The 21,212-nt window shown below is 42.8% G+C and overlaps 9 protein-coding genes across 9 annotated transcripts; 7 read left to right on the top strand and 2 right to left on the bottom strand.

The window, feature by feature from the left end:
• Positions 1–32: 32 nt before the first annotated feature.
• On the bottom strand, positions 33–974 carry SAMD00019534_083690 (hypothetical protein; the record flags this gene model as incomplete). The annotated part of the gene is made up of 3 exons (XM_012896260.1): positions 33–174; positions 234–318; positions 389–974. 3 exons carry the CDS (start codon positions 972–974, stop codon positions 33–35), a joined length of 813 nt encoding a protein of 270 aa, XP_012751714.1.
• A 2,606-nt stretch (positions 975–3,580) lies between these two features.
• On the top strand, positions 3,581–5,452 carry SAMD00019534_083680 (hypothetical protein; the record flags this gene model as incomplete). The annotated part of the gene is made up of 2 exons (XM_012896259.1): positions 3,581–5,103; positions 5,173–5,452. The coding sequence occupies 2 exons, from the start codon at positions 3,581–3,583 to the stop codon at positions 5,450–5,452; spliced, it is 1,803 nt and encodes a 600-aa protein (XP_012751713.1).
• Positions 5,453–5,616: 164 nt separating this feature from the next.
• On the bottom strand, positions 5,617–8,115 carry SAMD00019534_083670 (hypothetical protein; the record flags this gene model as incomplete). The annotated part of the gene is made up of 5 exons (XM_012896258.1): positions 5,617–6,359; positions 6,415–6,585; positions 6,650–6,866; positions 6,947–7,875; positions 7,947–8,115. Coding segments are annotated over 5 exons (2,229 nt in total), but the record flags the coding sequence as incomplete, so codon positions are not given.
• A 794-nt stretch (positions 8,116–8,909) lies between these two features.
• Positions 8,910–10,534, top strand: SAMD00019534_083660 (hypothetical protein; the record flags this gene model as incomplete). Its single annotated transcript, XM_012896257.1, has 2 exons — positions 8,910–10,117; positions 10,204–10,534. Coding segments are annotated over 2 exons (1,539 nt in total), but the record flags the coding sequence as incomplete, so codon positions are not given.
• Positions 10,535–10,751: 217 nt separating this feature from the next.
• SAMD00019534_083650 (hypothetical protein) lies at positions 10,752–11,357 on the top strand (the record flags this gene model as incomplete). The annotated part of the gene is made up of 1 exon (XM_012896256.1): positions 10,752–11,357. A coding segment is annotated over one exon (606 nt), but the record flags the coding sequence as incomplete, so codon positions are not given.
• A 582-nt stretch (positions 11,358–11,939) lies between these two features.
• SAMD00019534_083640 (hypothetical protein) lies at positions 11,940–15,814 on the top strand (the record flags this gene model as incomplete). Its single annotated transcript, XM_012896255.1, has 13 exons — positions 11,940–12,021; positions 12,121–12,253; positions 12,333–12,404; positions 12,478–12,552; positions 12,630–12,755; positions 12,829–12,960; positions 13,017–13,175; positions 13,242–13,307; positions 13,371–13,450; positions 13,527–13,865; positions 13,946–14,093; positions 14,171–14,550; positions 14,625–15,814. 13 exons carry the CDS (start codon positions 11,940–11,942, stop codon positions 15,812–15,814), a joined length of 2,982 nt encoding a protein of 993 aa, XP_012751709.1.
• Positions 15,815–16,312: 498 nt separating this feature from the next.
• SAMD00019534_083630 (hypothetical protein) lies at positions 16,313–16,853 on the top strand (the record flags this gene model as incomplete). The annotated part of the gene is made up of 2 exons (XM_012896254.1): positions 16,313–16,701; positions 16,778–16,853. The coding sequence occupies 2 exons, from the start codon at positions 16,313–16,315 to the stop codon at positions 16,851–16,853; spliced, it is 465 nt and encodes a 154-aa protein (XP_012751708.1).
• Positions 16,854–17,105: 252 nt separating this feature from the next.
• SAMD00019534_083620 (hypothetical protein) lies at positions 17,106–17,978 on the top strand (the record flags this gene model as incomplete). Its single annotated transcript, XM_012896253.1, has 1 exon — positions 17,106–17,978. The coding sequence occupies one exon, from the start codon at positions 17,106–17,108 to the stop codon at positions 17,976–17,978; it is 873 nt and encodes a 290-aa protein (XP_012751707.1).
• A 2,361-nt stretch (positions 17,979–20,339) lies between these two features.
• SAMD00019534_083610 (hypothetical protein) lies at positions 20,340–20,959 on the top strand (the record flags this gene model as incomplete). Its single annotated transcript, XM_012896252.1, has 2 exons — positions 20,340–20,609; positions 20,726–20,959. 2 exons carry the CDS (start codon positions 20,340–20,342, stop codon positions 20,957–20,959), a joined length of 504 nt encoding a protein of 167 aa, XP_012751706.1.
• Positions 20,960–21,212: the final 253 nt, after the last annotated feature.

Below are 21,212 nucleotides of genomic sequence, written 5' to 3'. Positions count from 1 at the left end.
ATATGTACATATTATTGACCAAAGAAAGCATCTTATGATGAATGTGACTTGGGTCGTATCCTAAACAAGATGACTTCTGACTTGAGCTCGACATCCATCGGCAGGAAGTCCTTCTCAATCTCCTCTCCAACAAAGTTCCACTTTGACATCAAGTAGGATATTGTCTTCTCAACTCTGATATCAAGGATAGGTTAGTACATGTCCAACATTGTTGGGTAACAATCTACACTTACGACCTAACTTGGTAACAGAATAGTATGTTGATATTCTTGTTCTTGTTGGCAAAGAATGCGAATGTAGAGAATATGTCGTCATAGTCTATGATTGATTGAGTGAACGAATGAACGAATGAATAAATGATTGATTGATTATACATATCATAACATACCTCTAGTATTGTTATAAAAGAGGTCGGATGCAAATAGATAATCGACGGATGGCAACTCAAAGGCTTGAGATGAGAACATTCCATATGATAGTTCAATGAATCGAGGTGATAGCTTGTTGATCAATGAGCCATTGTTTTGATTGTGTCTTATGATGTTGCGTACATTCTCAAAGATACCATTGGAGTCAGACCCCAGCCTGTCAGTGATGATTGTGTCTGCACCCAATGAGCATGCCACTAATGAAGGCAATGCAGTTCCAGCACCAAGTTCAAGTGTTGTCGTCATCAAGGGTATGTTCTTCTTGTTGTTGCTGCAGAACAATACATTGATCAAGTACCATGATAGTACTATACTACTATCCCATATGAGTGTGGCAAAGTCACTTCCTTGATTGGATTCTGGCAATATAACTTCAATATCAACGACAAGTGCATCATCATCATAATCTGCCTCTGCTTCATCAAACTCCACATCATCTTCCGAGTCTTGAGTTGATGGCCGCCGTGATGAGTTGAAGTTGTTTGCTGAGGTGAGCTTGCCAATGCCACTGGTACCTCCATTAGTGATGCGGAATGACTTTAACATATGGGACGTTATTTGTCAGACGTTGTTGATCGAGGGTGATTCTAAATTCATTGCAGTCAATCATGAATGATTGGTTTAGTGTCAAAATTGATTGGTGTGTGTTTGTCGTTCTAGTCTTTTTTATTGATATTAATTTAGGTTTATTAATTAACGAGTCGTCCACAATTGTTTTCCAAAGAGGAAGTTATTTGGATGACATCACACTTTAACAGCAATCTATTAATAGATAAGGGACGGGTAGAATGAATACATTATCGATTTATGTTTCTATTCAAGAACGGTGTCACCTAACAATCACTTAACAACCCTCTCTCATTAGTATTTGGATCGACGATGGTATCTAGGGAAATTCTCCCGACTCAACCTCCTAAATGAACCCTCAAACATTGTCTAGGGATATTTTTGTGATGATTCTTGAACAAGTGTCCAGCAGTAAAGGAAGTAACATAACATTAACTGGAAAATATCTTCATCAATTGAGAGACCGAGTGATCCTTTTCGGATCTTCTAACCCTCAATGTAATCGATTTGTTTAAACTCTTGAATTAATGAGTGTGAGAGTTAATGAACGTATACTTTCATTATGAATTGATTGTTTGATGAATCATTGTCCAGACCTGTAGGCGATACGATAATATCTTCCAGAGTTTAACAATCCTAATCATTCACTACACTCCTAAAAAGTAAAAGGTAAATATTATTGTAGTACTACTTCTTAATTATCCTCTTTGTATTACAATTGCACATCAACCACAACCGTAACCATAACCGTAACCATAACCATGACCATAACAATAATCATGAACATACATGAACATAAATCACTTAATATCCAAAGTTAATATCGTCATTTTTATGTTAATTTTAGAATTGTTCATATTGTTGTTGTCATTGTTGTATCTTTTACACCTCGTTGTAAATCAAAATCAAAGAGTGACCGGTCATCAGTACCGTTTGACATCCCACCCACTAATCACTTAAAGGGTGCCCCCATTCCTTAATGAATTAAGCTACAACAATCAGTTCCATCCGCTCTCTTTTTGATCATTATTTTTTGTTCCCCTATCACCTGCTCACTTACACACAAACACAATACTTGATCGATATCTACGGGGTGCCAATGCAAAGAAAGAACCAGTGGGTCGGGCAAGGCCTCGTCCAACTTCGAAAGCAAAGGAAGTCACGTGAGACACTTCTCTATTGTGTGAGAGCGAGGGGGGTCCAGAGAAATAGTCTCAATCTAATTGTTGGACGTGATCAACAAGTTTGTTGTTGCTATTGTATGTGCGATCAATACAACTCTCTCTACATTCTGTCTTACAAATTCGCAACATACACATTCATATTTATCACCTTTATGCGAGATGGCGAGAAAGTCAACACCCTGCCTTAGGCCTTGCCCCTCCCCCCAATCAATGAATAACAAAGAATGAATGAACAAATGCGATGATCAATGATGTATGAATGAATTATCATTGCTTACCCAAATTTCCATTCATTATCAAACCTCTATAACTATAGTTAGTACATTACTATTTATATAAACTTGAACAAGGACGAAACGACATTTGGACCTGGCTCAAGTCAGTTCAGTTCAGTTCAGTCATTCTGTCAGCCCACACCTCACTCACTCCACTCACTCAATCAATCACGACCCTTGCAACTTGCAAACACACTCACACGTTGTTGATAAACTTGGTATTCAAACCAACCAATCAAACTAATCAATCCAAACCATTTCAAACCGATTAGATCGATCAACACACCTCCCCACTCACCACACACTTCATATATCATATTAATATATCTCAATATAGATATATCATTTATATTGTTCCCTTCCAGTTTGTGTGTTGACTTACCGCCGACTGACACCCCCCAGTAGTTCAAGCGTCGTCAGCAAGCACCCAAACCATCAATGCTCTGTATCAAGCATGAAACCATTCTGGAGTGATGGGGATGAGACTCACAAAAGTCAACATAGTCAAAGTCAGGTGCCACCACCAACAACACCACCAACACCCACATTTAAACAGCATCAGCAACAACAACATCCTCAGCAACAACATCAATTTGTCCATCACTCATACATTCATCAGCCACCGCCATTCCGATCAGACTCATTTCCACCATTCTATACACAGAACAGACAACAGCAGTTTAATCAGCATCAACAACAATCTATAGCAACTTCATCTGAAGCAGACACTGAGACAACGCAAACTCCTCCTCCAGCAGCACCAACAACAACATCAACAACAACAACAACTACATCATCTAATATATTTTATAATGCGCCTCCATCTCCTTTGCAACAACAACAACAACAACACAGACAATTAATAACACCCCAACAACAACAATATAGTCATTATCCACCACCTAGATTTATACCAATACCAACCACAACTACAACAAGTAACTCAAATGTAACTCAACAACACCAACAACAAACTCAGCAGCAACACCACCACCAACACAGCCAACATAGCCAATACGGCCAATACCACCAAAGATTGTCATCCTTTACTGCTGGCAACACTTCATATTTCGATAATAATAACAACAATATCATCAACAACTTTGAAGAAGAAGAAGAAGAAGATATGGATAACCCACAACAACAACAACATCAACAACAACAACAACAACAACAGCAACAACATCAACCTCAGTTCGGAACACTGGAATCTCTCCGGTTTCGTAAATCATCTTCTTCCTTTGCTCAACATCAACAACATAGACAACAACAACAACAACTATTACAACAAAAACAACAACATCAACATAATCAATATCAACATCTAAGAGATCAATTACAAAGACAACAAGAACAACAAGAGAGACAACAGCAGCAGTTCTTTGACTACCTGTCGCCAAACTCCTCGTCATTTCATTCATCACCACCACCAAGCTCACCTCTGCCGCCAGATGATTCGCTGAGTCCTGACACCACAATCAATGTTGGTGTCACAGGTGGCAGCAGCAACAACTTCAACAACGACAACAACGACATTATACCGATGACTACTACTGGCTCTCTAAACATATCATTACCGACCGATGTCAATTTAACTAACTCCTCGACGACATCGACCACATCGACCACATCGACCACATCGACATCGACAACATCAACGACCACCAACAGCTCAACAAACACATCATCACCGCCAGTCTTCCCCAGCAGCCACAGCCAGAGCCCAAACAGTGGTAGCGCGACAACATCAAAGCCATCTGCATCGTCACTGCCACAACAACAATCATCAGGCGATGCAGTCACCTCGTCCACATCTCATCATCTCTACAGCGTCATGCCCAATGAACAAGAGACGTGGATAGAGATCAGAGACATCAGCTCAGAGATATCAAAGATGGCAAAGACTGGTTTGGCCAACGGCATCACCGAGGAGACGCTAGAGACTCTAAAGGAGAAGGGCACAGACTTGATGAGGATGATTGACACGGTCACCCAACAATTGGAAAGAAACACAGTGGAGGAGAGGACGCGCATCAGCGTCCCTCTGATGCGGCCCCGACGGTTCAGGAAGAAGAAGAAGACCAACGATTCTATTACTGCCCCCTCTCCACCACTACCTACACCTCACCAGGCAACAAACAGCACTACGTCCCCAGCCCTCATCAGTAGCAGCGGCACCAGTAGCAGTGGAAGCAACACCAGCAGCAACGCCAGCGGCGGTAGCAACACCAGCGCCAACAGCAGTACTACTAGCGGCGGCAGTGGTAGTGGCTCCAACACTGGCAGCGGAAACAGTGGTGCCACGACTAGCAGTGGTGGAAACTCTGGCACCAACAACAACATGGCATTGGTGTCTGCTGACATGACAACAATCACAATGTCAAGCCCAAACATTATCATACCCCTGGAAGCACCTTCAAAGCAACATGGACCAGTGGCACTGGGGACAGTGTCAATGGTGTCTCGAAAGACTGGACCAGGTGTTATTATGACCTCGTTCACCTCGTCCATCCCACCCGCGCTCCAGGACCAAGCAGGGCCTGGAGGCACAACCGATCATAACAAGAAGAGGGTGCTTTCTCCATTCTGCACATCTTGTGGTACGACACAAACGCCAGAATGGCGCAAAGGTCCAGCCGGAGGTAAAAGGTATTGTATTGGCATAGCCAGTCAGTTACTTGGACATGCATTCTAACCATGTACATCTGACCCATTTAGTTTATGTAATGCTTGTGGACTGCACTATGCCAAGTTGGTAAAGAAAGAGATAAAGACAGCAATGAAGGCTGCAGCCGAAGTACCTCCAAGCGAACGTGTTGGACCTGGAAGGAACAAGAAACTAAGCTTCACTCAAACAAACAATCCAAACAAAAAAAACAACAACAATAATAATAACAACAACGGCGGAGGAAGCGGCGGTGGCGGAGGAAGCGGGAACAACAACAGCAGCAGCTCAAGCTCCACAACATCGATGAATGTGGAGAACCTCCTAAATTGAACGAACGGCTATCCCAACTCATAAACAATGTGAAGAGCTCACTGGAGATGGTCTATCCTCACCTCAACCTACTAGTATACGTATTTGGTATCATTCCATGATAGATTTATTTATTCGATTGAAGGGAAGGGGAGGGGAGTGGAGGGTGGATGTGATCCTTAGTTGCTAGCGATGGTTGACTTGTTCTTCTGGAAGCGTGACTTGATGTATCTCACAAGGGAGAAGTTGGACTCGCGGTCCTTAAGTTTGAATGATGCAACGATCAGAAGGAAGACGGCCCAGGCGGTAACGATCAGATATGCCTGCCACACTTTGCGGAAAGACATACCAGCGCCTCGGATCATGATATCACGCAGAGCCTCTGCAGCCCATGTCGTGGGCAGGGCGTAACTGATCCAGGAGAACCATGGGGGAATCGCTTGCACTGGCCACATCACACCGGACAGCAGCAAACTTGGGAAGAATGACGCAAGGCTTAGTTGGATTGCCTCGGTTTCAATGACGGCGACGGATGATATCACCAGTCCCATGTTCATACCGACAATGCCCAACAGGATGAGCATTAAGATGACTAGGGCTACATCGCCTTCGATACTAATCTTGAATCCAAACACTGTGATCAGCATGAGCAATGTGGTTTGAATGAGCAAGAGGAGGATGTGTGCACAGAATGATCCGGCGAGACACACGGGGACATTGACACCAACGGCGAACAGACGATCCAGAGAGCCATCTATCTTCTCTCTCACGAATGACACTGATGAGATACCAATGGCATGAGCAAATGTGATCAACGCAATCATTCCAGGTGCAAGGAAACTGAGGAATGTAGTCGATGTCTTTCCATAGATTGGCGGCTGTACCTGTACTGGATTGATTGATATATTGAAGCTATTGGCAATGTCTTTTGTTGATTGGGTTAGGGTAAGGGTGAGGGTGAGGGGATGAGTGAGTGAACATACTCTCAAAGGCTACGGATATCTGTTGCTCAATGATCAAGGTGATTTGATAACTGGTAAAGTCGAGATATAGGTCAACGTTTGATTGATTGACCCAATATGGATTGGTAAGGTTCTCAAATCTCTGTGGAAGTGCCATTGTAAAGTTCTCTGGTATATATAATGCTCCCCAACCTTAAGATATTTGATTGTTTGAGGTTAGTATGGTCGCCAGTCTTGGAGGTTGAACGCAACATACTATTGCCATTCTTGATTTGGTCCAATGCTTGTTGAGTTGTGTTGAAGTAGTGGAAGTCAAAGACACCGGATTTGCCAAGTTGTTGAATGATGTCATCTCCAATGTTGATGTTGAATGGTGGTCCGATACCAACATCCTTATTCACAATGCCAAATGACAAGTTCTTTGGTGTAGCTCCAATGGCAATGAAGAACAAGAAGATTTGGATGGCAGGTGTCTGTGTAACATGGAGTTGGAGATCAAAGTTAGTATCCAATCACTACATCACTCATTCATCAATCAATCAGATCAACTTACCAACACTTCAAAGAACAAGACCACCTTGTTCCTGTAGATTTGAGTTATCTTTCTCCTTGCGATGGCAAAGACTTGTTGGAATCTTCTCTTGAAGCTCACTGTTCCTTGAAGACCAGCAACAGAGGTAGTCATGTTTCCATTGTTGCCAGCTTGTGAGAGTAGTGGTGTGTTCTCAATGTTTGAGTCGCTTGCATAGTAGAGTTTAGCCGCGTCCACTTTTGATTGATAGACATCGGGAACAGCCTCCTCGTCCTCTTGGGCGGCCGCCGGAGTGTTGATCACTCCATCTTCACTGTTGCCTCCATCGGGATCATTGTCAAGATGCTGATCGCCCGAGAGACAAAGCTTCAGGAACACCTCCTCCAAGTTGTCACAGGCATACTTGGTGATGAGGCGGTCAGGCACGCCCTGCGCAAGGATCTTACCGTAGCGCATCATGCTGACCCTGTCGGCCATCCTGGCCTCCTCGATGTAGTGCGTGGTGACAATGACAGTGACACCAACCTTGGCAATCTCACGAAGATGTTGCCAGATTCTTGATCGCAGCAATGGGTCCACACCAACAGTTGGCTCATCGAGAATCAGCAGTTTGGGATTGTGCAGCAGGGCCACAGCCAGAGATACTCTTCTCTTCTGGCCACCAGACAGTGTGCCAACGATACGAGAGTCGCGTGGCAACTCGAGGAAGGAACACAACCATGTCTTTCGCTCCTGGAATGATTCCTTTGACATACCATGCACTGCTTGATGGAAGTTGAATGTCTCACCGATCGACAAGTCATCATACAGTGCAGTCTCTTGTGGGGCATATCCAATGTCCGATCCAGGTACATTATGACCCCTAGTATGTGGCTGTGATCCAAACACAAACACCTTTCCAGAGTCTGGTATCAATCTGCCAAGTATAATCTTGAGCAATGTAGTCTTACCTTTATGTTTGTTTGATTGAGTTAGTGAGTGAGAGTGATCATGTGATTGAATGTAACAACATGATACATACCACAACCAGATGGACCGATTAGACCATTGATTGAACCTCGTTTGACACATAGGTTCATACCAGTGATGACCTTTGTGTTGCCATAACCTCTATGAACATCATTGACAATGATTGCCAAGTCTTCATTGTTATTGTTATTGTTGTTATCCATAATTAGTAGTAATATATACTATTATAACAATAAAAAATGAACATGATGTTTATATAATGACAACACAACTTAGATCTGTAGGAGTGAAGGTCCTTTCTGTCTCATTAGTGACAACCAAGAACATCTTGTTGATGTCTGTCAATAGGCTGGTGAGTGTGAGGGGGTGTGTTTGTTGTAAGTTTGATTCCAGTTCCGAAACGAAACACACAATGTGGGCAAGCAGTATGTAATGGGTGATGTTGTTATGGTGAGCCGATCACTTTAAAATATCTTGTTGTTGAACCTTGTCTAGATAAGTAATGACTCATTGATGTCAATGTCATTCACAGTATTTCGTTTCATCATCCAAAGAACATATTTAGAGATAACTATCGTCATTTATAACGTCGTATGTAGTTCATTCATTCATCACTTTGATTCAAACAAGACTGTTTGAGTGATTGTATGTTTCAGATATTTTTTATTCCTTTACTTATTAAACTAAGATTGATTGGTTGTGTGGTGTGTCTGATCTGAGATTGATGAATCATTAGTGAACTTTCTTTGGAATAAGATCGTGGTCCTGAAGTCCGTACCCATCACACCCCACAGATACCCAGGATTGATTGATGCTATTCCTGGTTGACAGACACAGATCAAAACACACACCTTTCAGTCATCCAGTCCAGTCAGTTGTTGTGTTTGTTTGAATTGAATTGTTGTTGTTTTGTTTTCCAACAGAGGTTGGGTTTTGCGCAAGATTTTTTTGCTTTTGACAAAGTTAGAGGTTGTAAGAATAGAGATAAATATCAAGAAGATAATTTAATATAATAATGATAAATGGGGACTACGACCAAGATGATGAATCAATACCAATCTTGAACAATAATAATAATAACAATACTTATAGTTATACAGATGGAAACACTTACACTGTAGACTCAAACACATCAAGTAGCAATGCAAGCTTCTACAACTCATCATTGCCTGGTCCATGGCCTGGTCATTCAATCAACATGGCACCACAACCTAATCCACTAATACTACATGATCAAGACAAGCAAGATAAACATGGCAAGCAACAACAACAAGACAATCAACAGACATTCACAACTTATAAACGAAGATGGTGGGTATTGTCCATCTTCACATTGTTGTCACTCAATCAATGTAACTTCTGGATCACATTCCCTACGATTGCAAAGCTGGCCTCACAATACTATAACGTTCCCATCAAGGACATTGACTATTTGACGGCGATCGCTGCCATCATCTTTGCGCCATTCTTGCTGATCTTTATGTGGTCGATCAATCAAGTTGGCATTCGTCGCAATCTTCTCATTGCCTCATTCCTCGTGACGATGTGTGGCGTGATCCGCTCGATACCCGGCCAGGGCGAGAACCTGTTCAGTCTGATCATCGTGGCGCAGGCGCTCAACGCAGCGGGCGGCCCATGCATTATGATCGTGCCGACCAAGCTGTCCAACGTCTGGTTCAGCCCCAGCGAGCGCACGTTCTCCACTGCCATCGGCACGCTGGCCAACTTTAGTGGCAGCGCCATCGGCTTCCTCCTCTCACTATACGCGACCACTGGCGAGAGGATGCGATACTTGTTGCTGGCCGAGGCTGTCTCGGGCCTGCTGATATTCATCGCCATATGTATCTACTTCCCCGAGCAGCCGCCCACCCCGCCCAGCGCCTCTGCGATGCTGGCGGCCAACGAGCCAAAGCCACAGACTACACTGTTGCAGAGCTGGAAGGAGCTGTGGAACATGTCGCTCAAGGTGCTTCGCGAGCCATCGGCCACTCTAATGATTGCGTCCGTGGCCATCACGTCGGGCACCTATGGATCGTGGTCCACCGTGCTCACACAGATTGTCGCGCCAGTGTTTGACGCTTCCGATGCCAAATGGCTTGGCTTCTGGGGTATCCTTGCCGGACTCTTTGGAGGCATAATCTGTGGCATCATTCACGACAAAGTGCACAACTACAAGATACTCATCATCACAATCCTCACACTCAATACCATAACATTTGTAATGTAAGTAGTCTCATTCATTCAATCATTCGTTGGAATCATTCCAATCACTCACTCACTCACTCAATCAATCAATCACAATTATATAGATTCTCTTTGATATGCTCAGGTGTACTACCTGGGTGGTACTGGCTGGGCCAGTTGGTGAACATTATTGGTGGCTGTCTGATCAATGGCTACTATCCGATAATATATGAAGCAGTGGTGGAGGTGTCCTACCCGGTGCCCGAGTCGATTGGCACCGCCATCATTTCATTCCTGATCAACATCTTCACATTGGTATCCATCCTACTAGGCTCTGCCATCCCGCCACTCTACATGAATTGGATACTCGTCGGCTGTTCGGCCACCTCCACACTACTTATATTCTTTGCCAAAGAAGAGTACAAACGATCCAAAGATGATCAACTCAAGATCAAGTAGTTGTAGTGCACTGGCCATCAGTCCTCACCTTTCTTTATTAATTTATGTGTATCATCAATAACATCCGTTAACTTCTAAAGTTAACCGTTGACCCTCCCCCCACACACACTCACACACATTCAATCACTTGATCAACTTCTGAGTGCACTAGTGCACTCAATCAATCACAATCAATCAATCAATCAATCAATCAAGATATATATACATATAATATAACATAGAGATGAGGATAAAAGAGACAAATAAGGAAAGATTGGTCATTGTACATAGTGATAGAAAGAAGGAATGGACGATGGGATTCGGTATTAGTTTGATTGGATTGATACCGTTCTTCTTGCACACGGAGGATTGGTTCCTATGGGTGGGCAAGTTTGTGTTCTGGATGATGTTCGCACTGATAGGTCTACTCAATTGTCGCGATGAGTACACGATCAGCTTTGACAAGGCCGACGGCAACGCGATCATAGCCTACCGCAACATTATCGACATCATCAGACGCGCAGTCGGCAACAAGATCGTGCTGCCACTCGAGCGCTGCAGCCACGTGTTTGTCAAGGAGGAGGTGCACGAGAAGAAGAAGATGCATCGTGTGATGCTGTACCTCGACGGCATCAGCATCCCGCTGACCGACACACTCTACTTCCACACGCAGTTCCCAGAGGAGTTGGCCAAGGGCATCAACCAATGGCTCAAGACCAATCAAGTTGGCCGCAAGTTTGGTGCCATCGGTGGTCAAGACGCAGACGATGACGATGACAACAATGGTGCAGGCAGGACCCTGCCAGATACACTAAAGAAGCGTGGAGTTGCATCCGTCAACAAGTAATATGATCATGCAAGTTTGGTCGAGTCTCGGGTTCGGAAGTCCAGCCTCTGGCTGGCTGGCCTGGGGGTTGGTCCATGGACATGCCCTACCTCCCTGGGGATCGAACATCAAATATTTGCAGGACATACAACAAGACTAATAAATAATGTAGATATATTAAGGAATAGCCCATTGTTGTAATCATCATACATCGATGAAACGACTTGATCGGTGGTGTGTGAGCTGATCAAATCTCGTGCAAAACACACTTCATTCCAAATCATTGTTTTGTGCAAGGTTGGGATCAAAGGGGTCCAATCGCTCTGGACCACCCATTATGCAATCGGTTGCAAGTCACAGCTGATCGCGCTTCATTAAGTTTTGGTGATTGATCAAAGTATGTACCAACATAACTTCGGCAGCCCTTCATTTGACAATTAATTGGTTCGGTATCAATTCTTGCCTCCAAGTCCATTGTTTGATTGACTGAATCAAATGTCCCGACCTTGGTGTTTGAAAATGTCAATCATTCATTCAAACATCAAAGCAAACGATCAATCACATACATATATATTAACTAAACAGACCAACAATATAATGAATACATTATATATCTCCATCATATTATTAGTTACTCTAGTTACATTTGGACATACTCAATCATTGCCTCAGAGTGAATGTAGGTTTGATCACATGATGAGGACAAGACGATCACTCAAACACACACAACACTCGAACAAATATAACTAACGATGTTATATAAAACGAATCATAACAGATAATGGTCTGGTGGAAATAGTGAATCTATTCAAACTTCAATCGATATACCCAGAGCCATCAGATCATGGTGCCATAGTATTTTGTGGAGTCAATCCAATTATTAATTGTGATAGTGGATTCATCAATTCAATGTAATTATTCAATCAATCAATCATCAATAACTATCAACACAATCATTAACTAACTAATCCTTATCATTTCCATCAATAGTACCTTGGATGGAAAAGGTGTAACACAGGTCAACGACACATTATTCAATAGTTTCTCCAAGTTGAAAACAATGTAATCATTATCAATCAATGATCCGGTCCATCCTCGAGGACACATTCTAACATTCCAACTCAATCAACTTTAGTCAACTTACCAATACACTTCTATCAACCAACTTCTTGTCAACAGTGGCTAACTCCACTCGTCCGTTGGTTTCATTGTATGTAGATCGCTGGATTATCCATTCACTCAATCAATCAATCAATACTAACAATCATCCAATAATATTATATATAGAACATGTAACAACTGTAGTATAACTACATTGGATAGCACAACAATATATGCCAATAAGTTGATACTACAAGATAATCCAATCACTGGAACTATAATATATGATTCAATCAGCTTGGTCACTTATTTGTATGTTTTAACATACTCATTGGAAGGAACAAATCTAACTCACTCATATCGATCACATGACATGATATAATAGGGACTTCACTGCCATTGACCCAAAGAACTTGAAGGATGTATATCTCGAGACATCGATGACCACCTTCCCAAACACATTCAATGGACATCTATCAAGCCTGGACTTTACATCTTGTAACTCACTTAGTTTATTGTATGTTTGACAATGATCAGTCTCAAGCTCAAGATGTCTAACAATCAACAATACAGGAATATACAACTTGGACCAAGCTTTGCAACAGCTGATCTATCAGTATTGGCCAAATGTAAACAGTTGGCACATTGCAACATTACAGACAATCATAAACAGGGTATTAGAGCACTGATGACATTCCCATTTGAGACAATGCAATCTGGATCAATGAGACTGTAAGTCATCCATCAATCAATCTCTAATGGAATCCAACACATCACTAACTTTACTCATTCCAAAAGTAACTTGGAACAGCTTGATCTTGTTGTACCAACTGCTCCAATCAACATGAGCAAGTACTCTCAAGTGTAGGTATCCACTCACTCCCACTCAATCAATCAATAATTCCAGGATGCTAACAATACAAACAGTACGATCAAGAACATGCCTGGATTCAATCTTAATGGAGCACAATGCCATTCTCATACTTCTCATCTTTTGTTGGAATCATGTATGTACAACCTGGCAATCACTCATTCATTCATGTTTGATCACTGACCATCCATCCATCATTCACATAAACATAGTAAACATTAATAATATATCAATGACATCATTTAACTTTTCATTGCTGAATGGTTTGTCAAAGACAATCGTTATCAACTTGGCCAATAACCAGTTGACTGGTCCATTGCCAACAAATTTGGTTCAATCCAATGTAAGACTGGACAACAACAAGTTCACTGGATCAGTACCCCTGGAATATTGTAGCAAATCAGTATCATTCAAGAACAATCAACTACAAGGTGATCTACCAAGTTGCTTCACCTGTCATCTTAAAGATCCCCTGACCCTATCCTACCTCACTGGCAATCAATTCCAAAACTTCCAAGACAACATGCCTCCATCAAACTATCCCAAGTGCAGTATGTACTTACTTACATACCTTCCATTCAATCAATCAATCTACTTACACATCCACTCATCCATTCAATCAACTACTCAGCGACAATGAACATCACATCAGTATCTACACTCACATCCACCATGCCTTTGGTGTTCAATGGAACTGATCTTGGCTTCAACAACTCAAACATATACTGTCCCAAGTACAACTTGGACTTCTTTATTCAAGTCAAGTCTTCACAGTTCCTGTATGTTACCCTCAACCCTCGCCTAACCCTTGCCCTCGCCCTAACCCTCGCCCTAACCCTTGCCTCACATGACTTAGTCTCCCGATTACACAGATGAACGAAACAATGTTGAACCTGTTTACAAAGGATGGATACATTGATATAGCATTCCATGACTCTGATACAAAGTTCCGTATACGCTTCGATGTTGGTATATCGATCAACAATGTGACATACTTCAACTTGCCACAGTTAAGTTATGAGTTCCAGATACTAGGTGCAGGCTTTGGTCAAAACATCTCCAATGTATTAGTACTCATTGGTTCATACAATTGTATAGTATACTCTGCTATGGAGTACTCACTATCATGTAACCTCTATCAACTTGACCTGCCCATCACCAACTACACCGTCACCGTCTATGTCAACTCCACCCGAGGTCAATTCCAAGCAACATACTCCTATGAGTACACCAGACGTATGTACTTACCCTACCCTCAACCCTCGCCCTTGCCCTCGCTAACCCTCGACCCTCAACCATCGACAATACAGCAACACCTTATGTGACCGCCATCATCCCATGCTCGGTAAAGGGAGGCGTAGTAACATTGTTTGGAGGCTTTGGAACAGCTGATACAAAGGATACTATTGTTGTTATTGGTGACTTGACTTGCCAGGTCACAATGGTCAACAGTAGCTTGCTGTTGTGTACCCTGCCAGAGGGTACACCAGGTGTCAAGAACATTACAGTGACGATCAAGAATGTGGTCTGGAGCGGTCTAAGATCATTCAACTACTTGGAGAACACGCTGCCATGTCCACTTGATTGCAGCGGTCGCGGATCCTGCATACAAGGACACTGCTACTGCAATGACTATTGGGGCGGACCCAGTTGTCTCGACTTCCACAATGGCACAATACAGGTCGTGCCCAGCCCCAGCGGTACAACACTCACCAACACCAACAACATCACATTTGACTTCTCAATCTACAAGGTGGTCGAGCGCGACAGCGATGGCAAGCCAGTCAACACTTGGCTGATCTCCAACTGGACGCTGGTCAACTCGACGGCCGACATGTGGGTGTACAGCGCGTCGTACGACACTGCCACGTTCACATACAGTGTCAGGCAGTTCAGCCAGTTGACCAACGTGTCGTTCGCCGGCATCAACATGGTGATGGACCCCAACAGCATCAAGCTGTCGGCAAAGATGGAGAACTGGCGCTACCTTGGCAGGATGAACACGTTGCAGGTCGTGATCCGGTCGTCAGTCCACCTGGACGAGAAGAAGCAACAGGAGTGCGAGACGACACGTATCAGCAGCGATGCTGTGGACACTGGCTCACTCAACTATCTGACAATGGAGAGATATGGTGCAATGCTGTATGGCCGGTTCATCGACCGCGTGCTCTCGGACGGCCGTCCAACATTCTCCCAAGTTTCGATACTCAATCAAACAGACGATGGCATTGAGGTGGGCATCAGTCTGCCTGTGTGTACCGTGTGCGAGCTGGATCCAGACTTTAGTGTGTTGGTGAGCAGTCGGCCGCCCACAGCATGTCCAGGCTCATCATCTGAACGTGCCTGGCTCATACCAACCATTGTGGTAGTATCAGTTGTAGGATCAATAGCAGTCATTGTCACAGTAGTACTTGTCACCAAGAGAATGTTTATCTTTTACTACTCCAAAGATCATGGAGTTGTGATTCGTCTGAAAGCTCACAGGAGATCAAAGAGTTAAGTTATGGTCATTCCACATCAACCCTGGTACTGTATTTATAATTATATCGATCGATCACAACAATAAAGGAGGCTTGGTCCAACTAATGTTGGAAATGTCATTCATTCATTGGACATTGATTTGATTGAGTGAGTGAGAAAGTGATGGATTGGTTTGTGTGTGTGTGTGTGTATGTGTGAGGGTGAATGAGTGTGATTGGAATGATTCCAATGTTGTTGATTGAATACATGATTGGGAATGCATGATGTATCAAGTGATGAGCGGAACTCTAGACATTGTAAACCCCTTCGGACCGATGATTTGAACCAATCGGGAACAACTTGGTATCCACAGTGTGGTGAAAGGGGATTAAACAAAAAAAAACGAACGAATTGTGTCTTCATGAGCACTCTCCGACACCTTGCGAAAACACATCACTTTAGAATTAAACATACATTCATTCATTCATTCAATCTCCTACATACGTACATACATACATATATATATTACATTATAATAATGCAAGCCTTGTTGAGTGTTTTTAATAAGAGTGGAATTGTTGACTTTGCCAAGGTGTTGGCTGACGCTGGCTTCTCAGTGATCTCAACTGGTGGCACTGCAAAGTCATTGGTGGAGGCTGGTCTGAAGGTGGTCCAAGTGTCCGATATCACAGAGTACCCAGAGATGCTTGACGGTCGTGTCAAGACCCTGCACCCACGCGTGCACGGTGCCCTGCTTGCCAGGACCGACCTGCCCGAGCATCAGGCCGACCTCAAGAAGCACAACATCAACCCAATCCAGTTGGTCGCTGTCAACCTCTACCCATTCGTCGAGACCATCTCCAAGCCCAACACAACCTTGGCTGATGCCCTCGAGAACGTCGACATTGGTGGTCACACCCTTATTAGGTATGTCTTGTCATTCATTCATTCATTCGTTCATCGGACATCACTCACTCACTCAATCATACTCAATCAATCAGAGCTTCATCAAAGAACTTCAAGCACGTGATCATTGTCGTCGACCCAACAGACTATGCATGGATCGGAGAGAGAATTAAGACCAGCGGAATCGATTCGATCTCGTTGGAGGAGCGCAGAAAGCTGGCCTTGGAWAGGCATTCCAGCATGGTGCCGCTTACGACGCCGCCGTCTCCCAATACTTGTCCACTGTGTGCGTCGAGGGCAAGACTCTCGAGACCGCCACCGGCGCCAACAACGTCGAGTTCCCACAGACATTCGTGCCAATCTACGAGAAGCAGGCTGATCTCCGTTACGGTGAGAACCCCCATCAAAAGGCCGCACTCTACACCATGCCAGGCATGGGCGGCATTGCCAACGCTCAGCTCCTGCACGGACCAGCTCTCTCATACAACAACATCCTCGACGCCGACGCAGCCCTCAAGGCCGTTCGCGAGTTTAGCGGTGGCGCCTGCTGTGTGATCAAGCACACCAACCCATGTGGACTGTCGATGCACGAGAACCAGACTGAGGCCTACACTCGCGCCTTCAACGGCGACCCCAAGTCTGCCTACGGTGGCATTCTGGGATTCAACCGCACATTGACCTTTGAGACTGCCAAGGCCTTCAAGGGTACCTTCTACGAGGTGATCATCGCCCCAGACTACGAGCAGGAGGCCCTCGATCATCTCAAGAAGAGAGAGAAGCTGAGAGTTCTCAGAATCCCAGAGGCCGCCACCCAAGTGGCCTTCTCCCAGCCAGACGTCAGAACCATCACTGGAGGCGCTCTGCTGCAGCAGCCCAACCCCATCATCATTGGCGACGTCGAGACTGCCACCAAGAACTGGAAGGTCGTCACCAAGGTTGCCCCAACCCCGGAGCAGATGCGCGACCTCCTCTTTGCCTGGAGAGTCAGCAAGCATGTCAAGTCCAACGCCATTGTCGTCGCCCACGAGGAGACCATCGTGGCCATTGGCGCCGGCCAGCCCAACCGTGTGCAGTCCGTGCACATCTGTATGCGTGTCGGTGGCGACAAGGTCAAGGGATCAGTGCTCGCCTCTGATGCCTTCTTCCCATTCGCTGACAGCATTGACACTGCCCACGAGGCTCAGATCAGCTGCATCGTCCAGCCAGGTGGTAGCATTCGTGACCAAGAGGTCATCGATGCCGCCGACAAGGTTGGAATCCCAATGGTGTTCACTGGAAACAGAAACTTCCTGCATTAAATTGTCTGATGCTGAGTGGCGTCGACACCGCTATTATTATTCCATTATTCCATTTATGTTAACATATATATATATATCAAGATGACGGATATAGATATATATGAGTAGTCATCATGTGATTGTGTTTGTGTGTGCGTGTGTGATGGTGATTGAGGTGAGTGTGTGGGTCAATCACATTTCCAGACTTTGTCAAGTGAGTGTAAGACTGGATATCATTGTAGTCCAACCCTATTCATTCATTGTATTCATTGTAGTCAGGTCAGATATATCAATCCGACTACAATATATTAAGAATTATATTATAATAATAACAAGGGAATAATGGAACCTTTTAGTTTGGATGATATTAATAATAATAATATTGGAAGTAATGTAATCAGAGTGGATACTGCTAGCTGTAACAGGCTATCAGTTCCTAATAATAATAATAGTATTAATAATAATAAGGAGTACTTGTCACCAAACTCAAAATCATATAAAGATAGTACAACTATATCAGTTGGACAATCAAGTACAACACCTAGACTTCTTGCTAGTGGTGTTGGAATAGTATCACCACGTCTACATAAAGGTCAATCAGTATTATCACCATTAATACATGCTATTGATATATCAGGTAATGGTCAAGATAATCATAAATCAAACACCAACTCTTCAACAAATAATATAGTATCAGGATGTCTTTATGAAGACAGTAGTGGATCTGGGTCATCTTTGATCAATATCTTATGGAGAACATTTAAAAATAGCCTATTAATCCATTGGATGTTCTTAAATGTCCTCGGATTAATTGTAAACAGGTATGTAAATAACTGGAATGATTCAATCACCTCATACTAACTTTAACTATAATATATTATATTTAGGAAATTGGAGGTTGATTATGGATTGGACAACTTACCTTTATCAATGATGACTTTACAGATGACGATATGTACAATTATATCATTGATATGTGTATACTTCAATACCAATGCAAATCCAGCGGCTCTAAAGATGTCCGATATCCTTAGCAAAATGATACCCTACGCCATCCTCTACTCAATCCACAACATCGTCCTAGTAGTCACGCCCAACAACTCATCAGGTCTCACTCGAGTAAGTCCAAACACATCCATGTCCATGTCCATAACTTACTAACATTAATTCTCTCATAGACTATTACACCAATGGTTACAGTATTCCTTCAATATATGATATTACATGTTACGTTTGAAGGCGCGGTGTATATGTCAGTGTTGATATTCACTCTAGGTATATCATTCGTGTATATAGCATCGATTAATATATTGGTATCGGCCAATATTGTATCGACATCCATAGCATTGGCCAGTATATTAGCATTGCATACAGTATACTCACATCATCTATTCTCTACATGGTTAAGACCAATTGATCCAATGATCATTACATTCTACTTCTCACCAATAAGTCTATTAGTACTATTCCCATTCGCTGTAATATATGAACAAGATACTCTAGTACATCGTATAAACTCCACCTCCTCCACACCATTATTAAGTATACAACTAATATCTGTATTATTAATAGGTGGTATATGTACATTCTTATCATGTAAGTATCTCTCATCATATCATTCATACATATACTAACTCTATCTCTATCTCTATCTCTATATATTTATCACTATACTTACTAGTATATGTTACATTTAGTATTAATAAGAAGTATGATATATTGACAATGTCATTGGCGAGGAATTCCAAGTATATGTTGTTGAAGGTTCATACACAAGGTATGCTTCCATTCCTCCAACGATGGAGTAATATTATGGGTGTTCTATTATTCATTTATGGTGTGACATGTTATCGCAAAGTATCACTTGAACCTCTTGTCAAATCAAACAAATAAACTACTTTCTACCTCAAACATATAACACCTGTTATCTTATTATTATTATCTGTTTCATTAATGATCGATGAACTTGAAGTGAAGTATCTCTTTTTTTTTTTGAAAAGGTTTGCAAAACAACCTCTGTCTTTGCTTCATTCAATGAACTGGTTGTGCAAAACTGACACATGGTTGTGTGAGGTTGCTTTTGATGATCAAAGGGTGTTGAACAATAAGGATATTAATTTATTAATAATAATTATAATTTGTGTGAACTTGTTAATAAATACAATAATATCACTCACCCACTTATTGTCCTCCAGCAACTATGATGCCCCTGATTTGAATGATTGAGTGAGTGACCCTCTTATTAAACATTACATTTAGTTTGACAAGTCTTGATAAAATCAACATCAATCAAACAAATCAATCATTTAACAATATACATACATACATAATTATAATTATATATTATTATATATTTTAATTTAAGAAGAATAAGAAGAAGAAATGGCAGAGACCGCACCACAATACCAACCAACTGAATTGGACCCATTCTACGCTTTGTTTGCTAATATCGATCCAGTTCAGACTCACACATACAATCTGTCAGAGTTCAAGGCTGCCTTCCAGGCACAGCTTGGATTCTCTGACTCTACTCTCGAGGGTATGTTCAAGGCTTGTGATGTTGACCGCGATGGAAGAATCGACCTCCACGAGTTCCTCTCCTTGATCTGCATCGTCGTCACTGCCCCAGCTGATCAGAAGCTCGTCTTCTTGGTATGTACCCTATGTCCTGTCAAGCGTCACGCTCACGACTAGAACAACACATACTAATGATCTCTCTATCTCTTCTCCCTTTCTATCTCTCTCTCTCTCACTTGAACTTTATACAGTTCCATCTGTTCGATAAGGACAGAAGTGGATCTTTGGAGAACAAGGAGGTCATCCACATTGTTGACAGCCTTGCTAATGTTGCCAAGGCTGGCGGTAAGACTGATGCCGTCAACTTGAGCGCTGATGACCTCATCAAGGCCGACACCAACAACGACGGTGTCATCTCTTTGGATGAGTTTGTCAACTTTGGTCTTTCCAACGCAATCGTTATGAATCTCCTCAAGGGATACTAAACGGATGTCCTCTTCCTCATGTACCTCACCCCATCCCTAACATCATTGTTCCGTTGCCTTGGCTAGTTACAATAGTATAGTATATCCCTCTTATCTGTATCCATGTATGCCATTCAATAAAGGTTCATTCATTCATTGTAATCTCTCTTTATCTATCTCTCTCATTGAGTTAAGCTCAACTTTGGAAATTGTTCTTTCTTTGATTGATTCATTTCAAAGGGTACCCCCTTGGCTAATTCTTTCGTTTCACGAG

This window comes from Acytostelium subglobosum, assembly GCF_000787575.1.
Source record: "Acytostelium subglobosum LB1 DNA, scaffold: scaffold18, whole genome shotgun sequence".
Classification (NCBI taxonomy): domain Eukaryota; phylum Evosea; class Eumycetozoa; order Acytosteliales; family Acytosteliaceae; genus Acytostelium; species Acytostelium subglobosum.
Note: the sequence above shows the minus strand (reverse complement) of the source record. Positions and strands in the feature narration are given on the sequence as shown.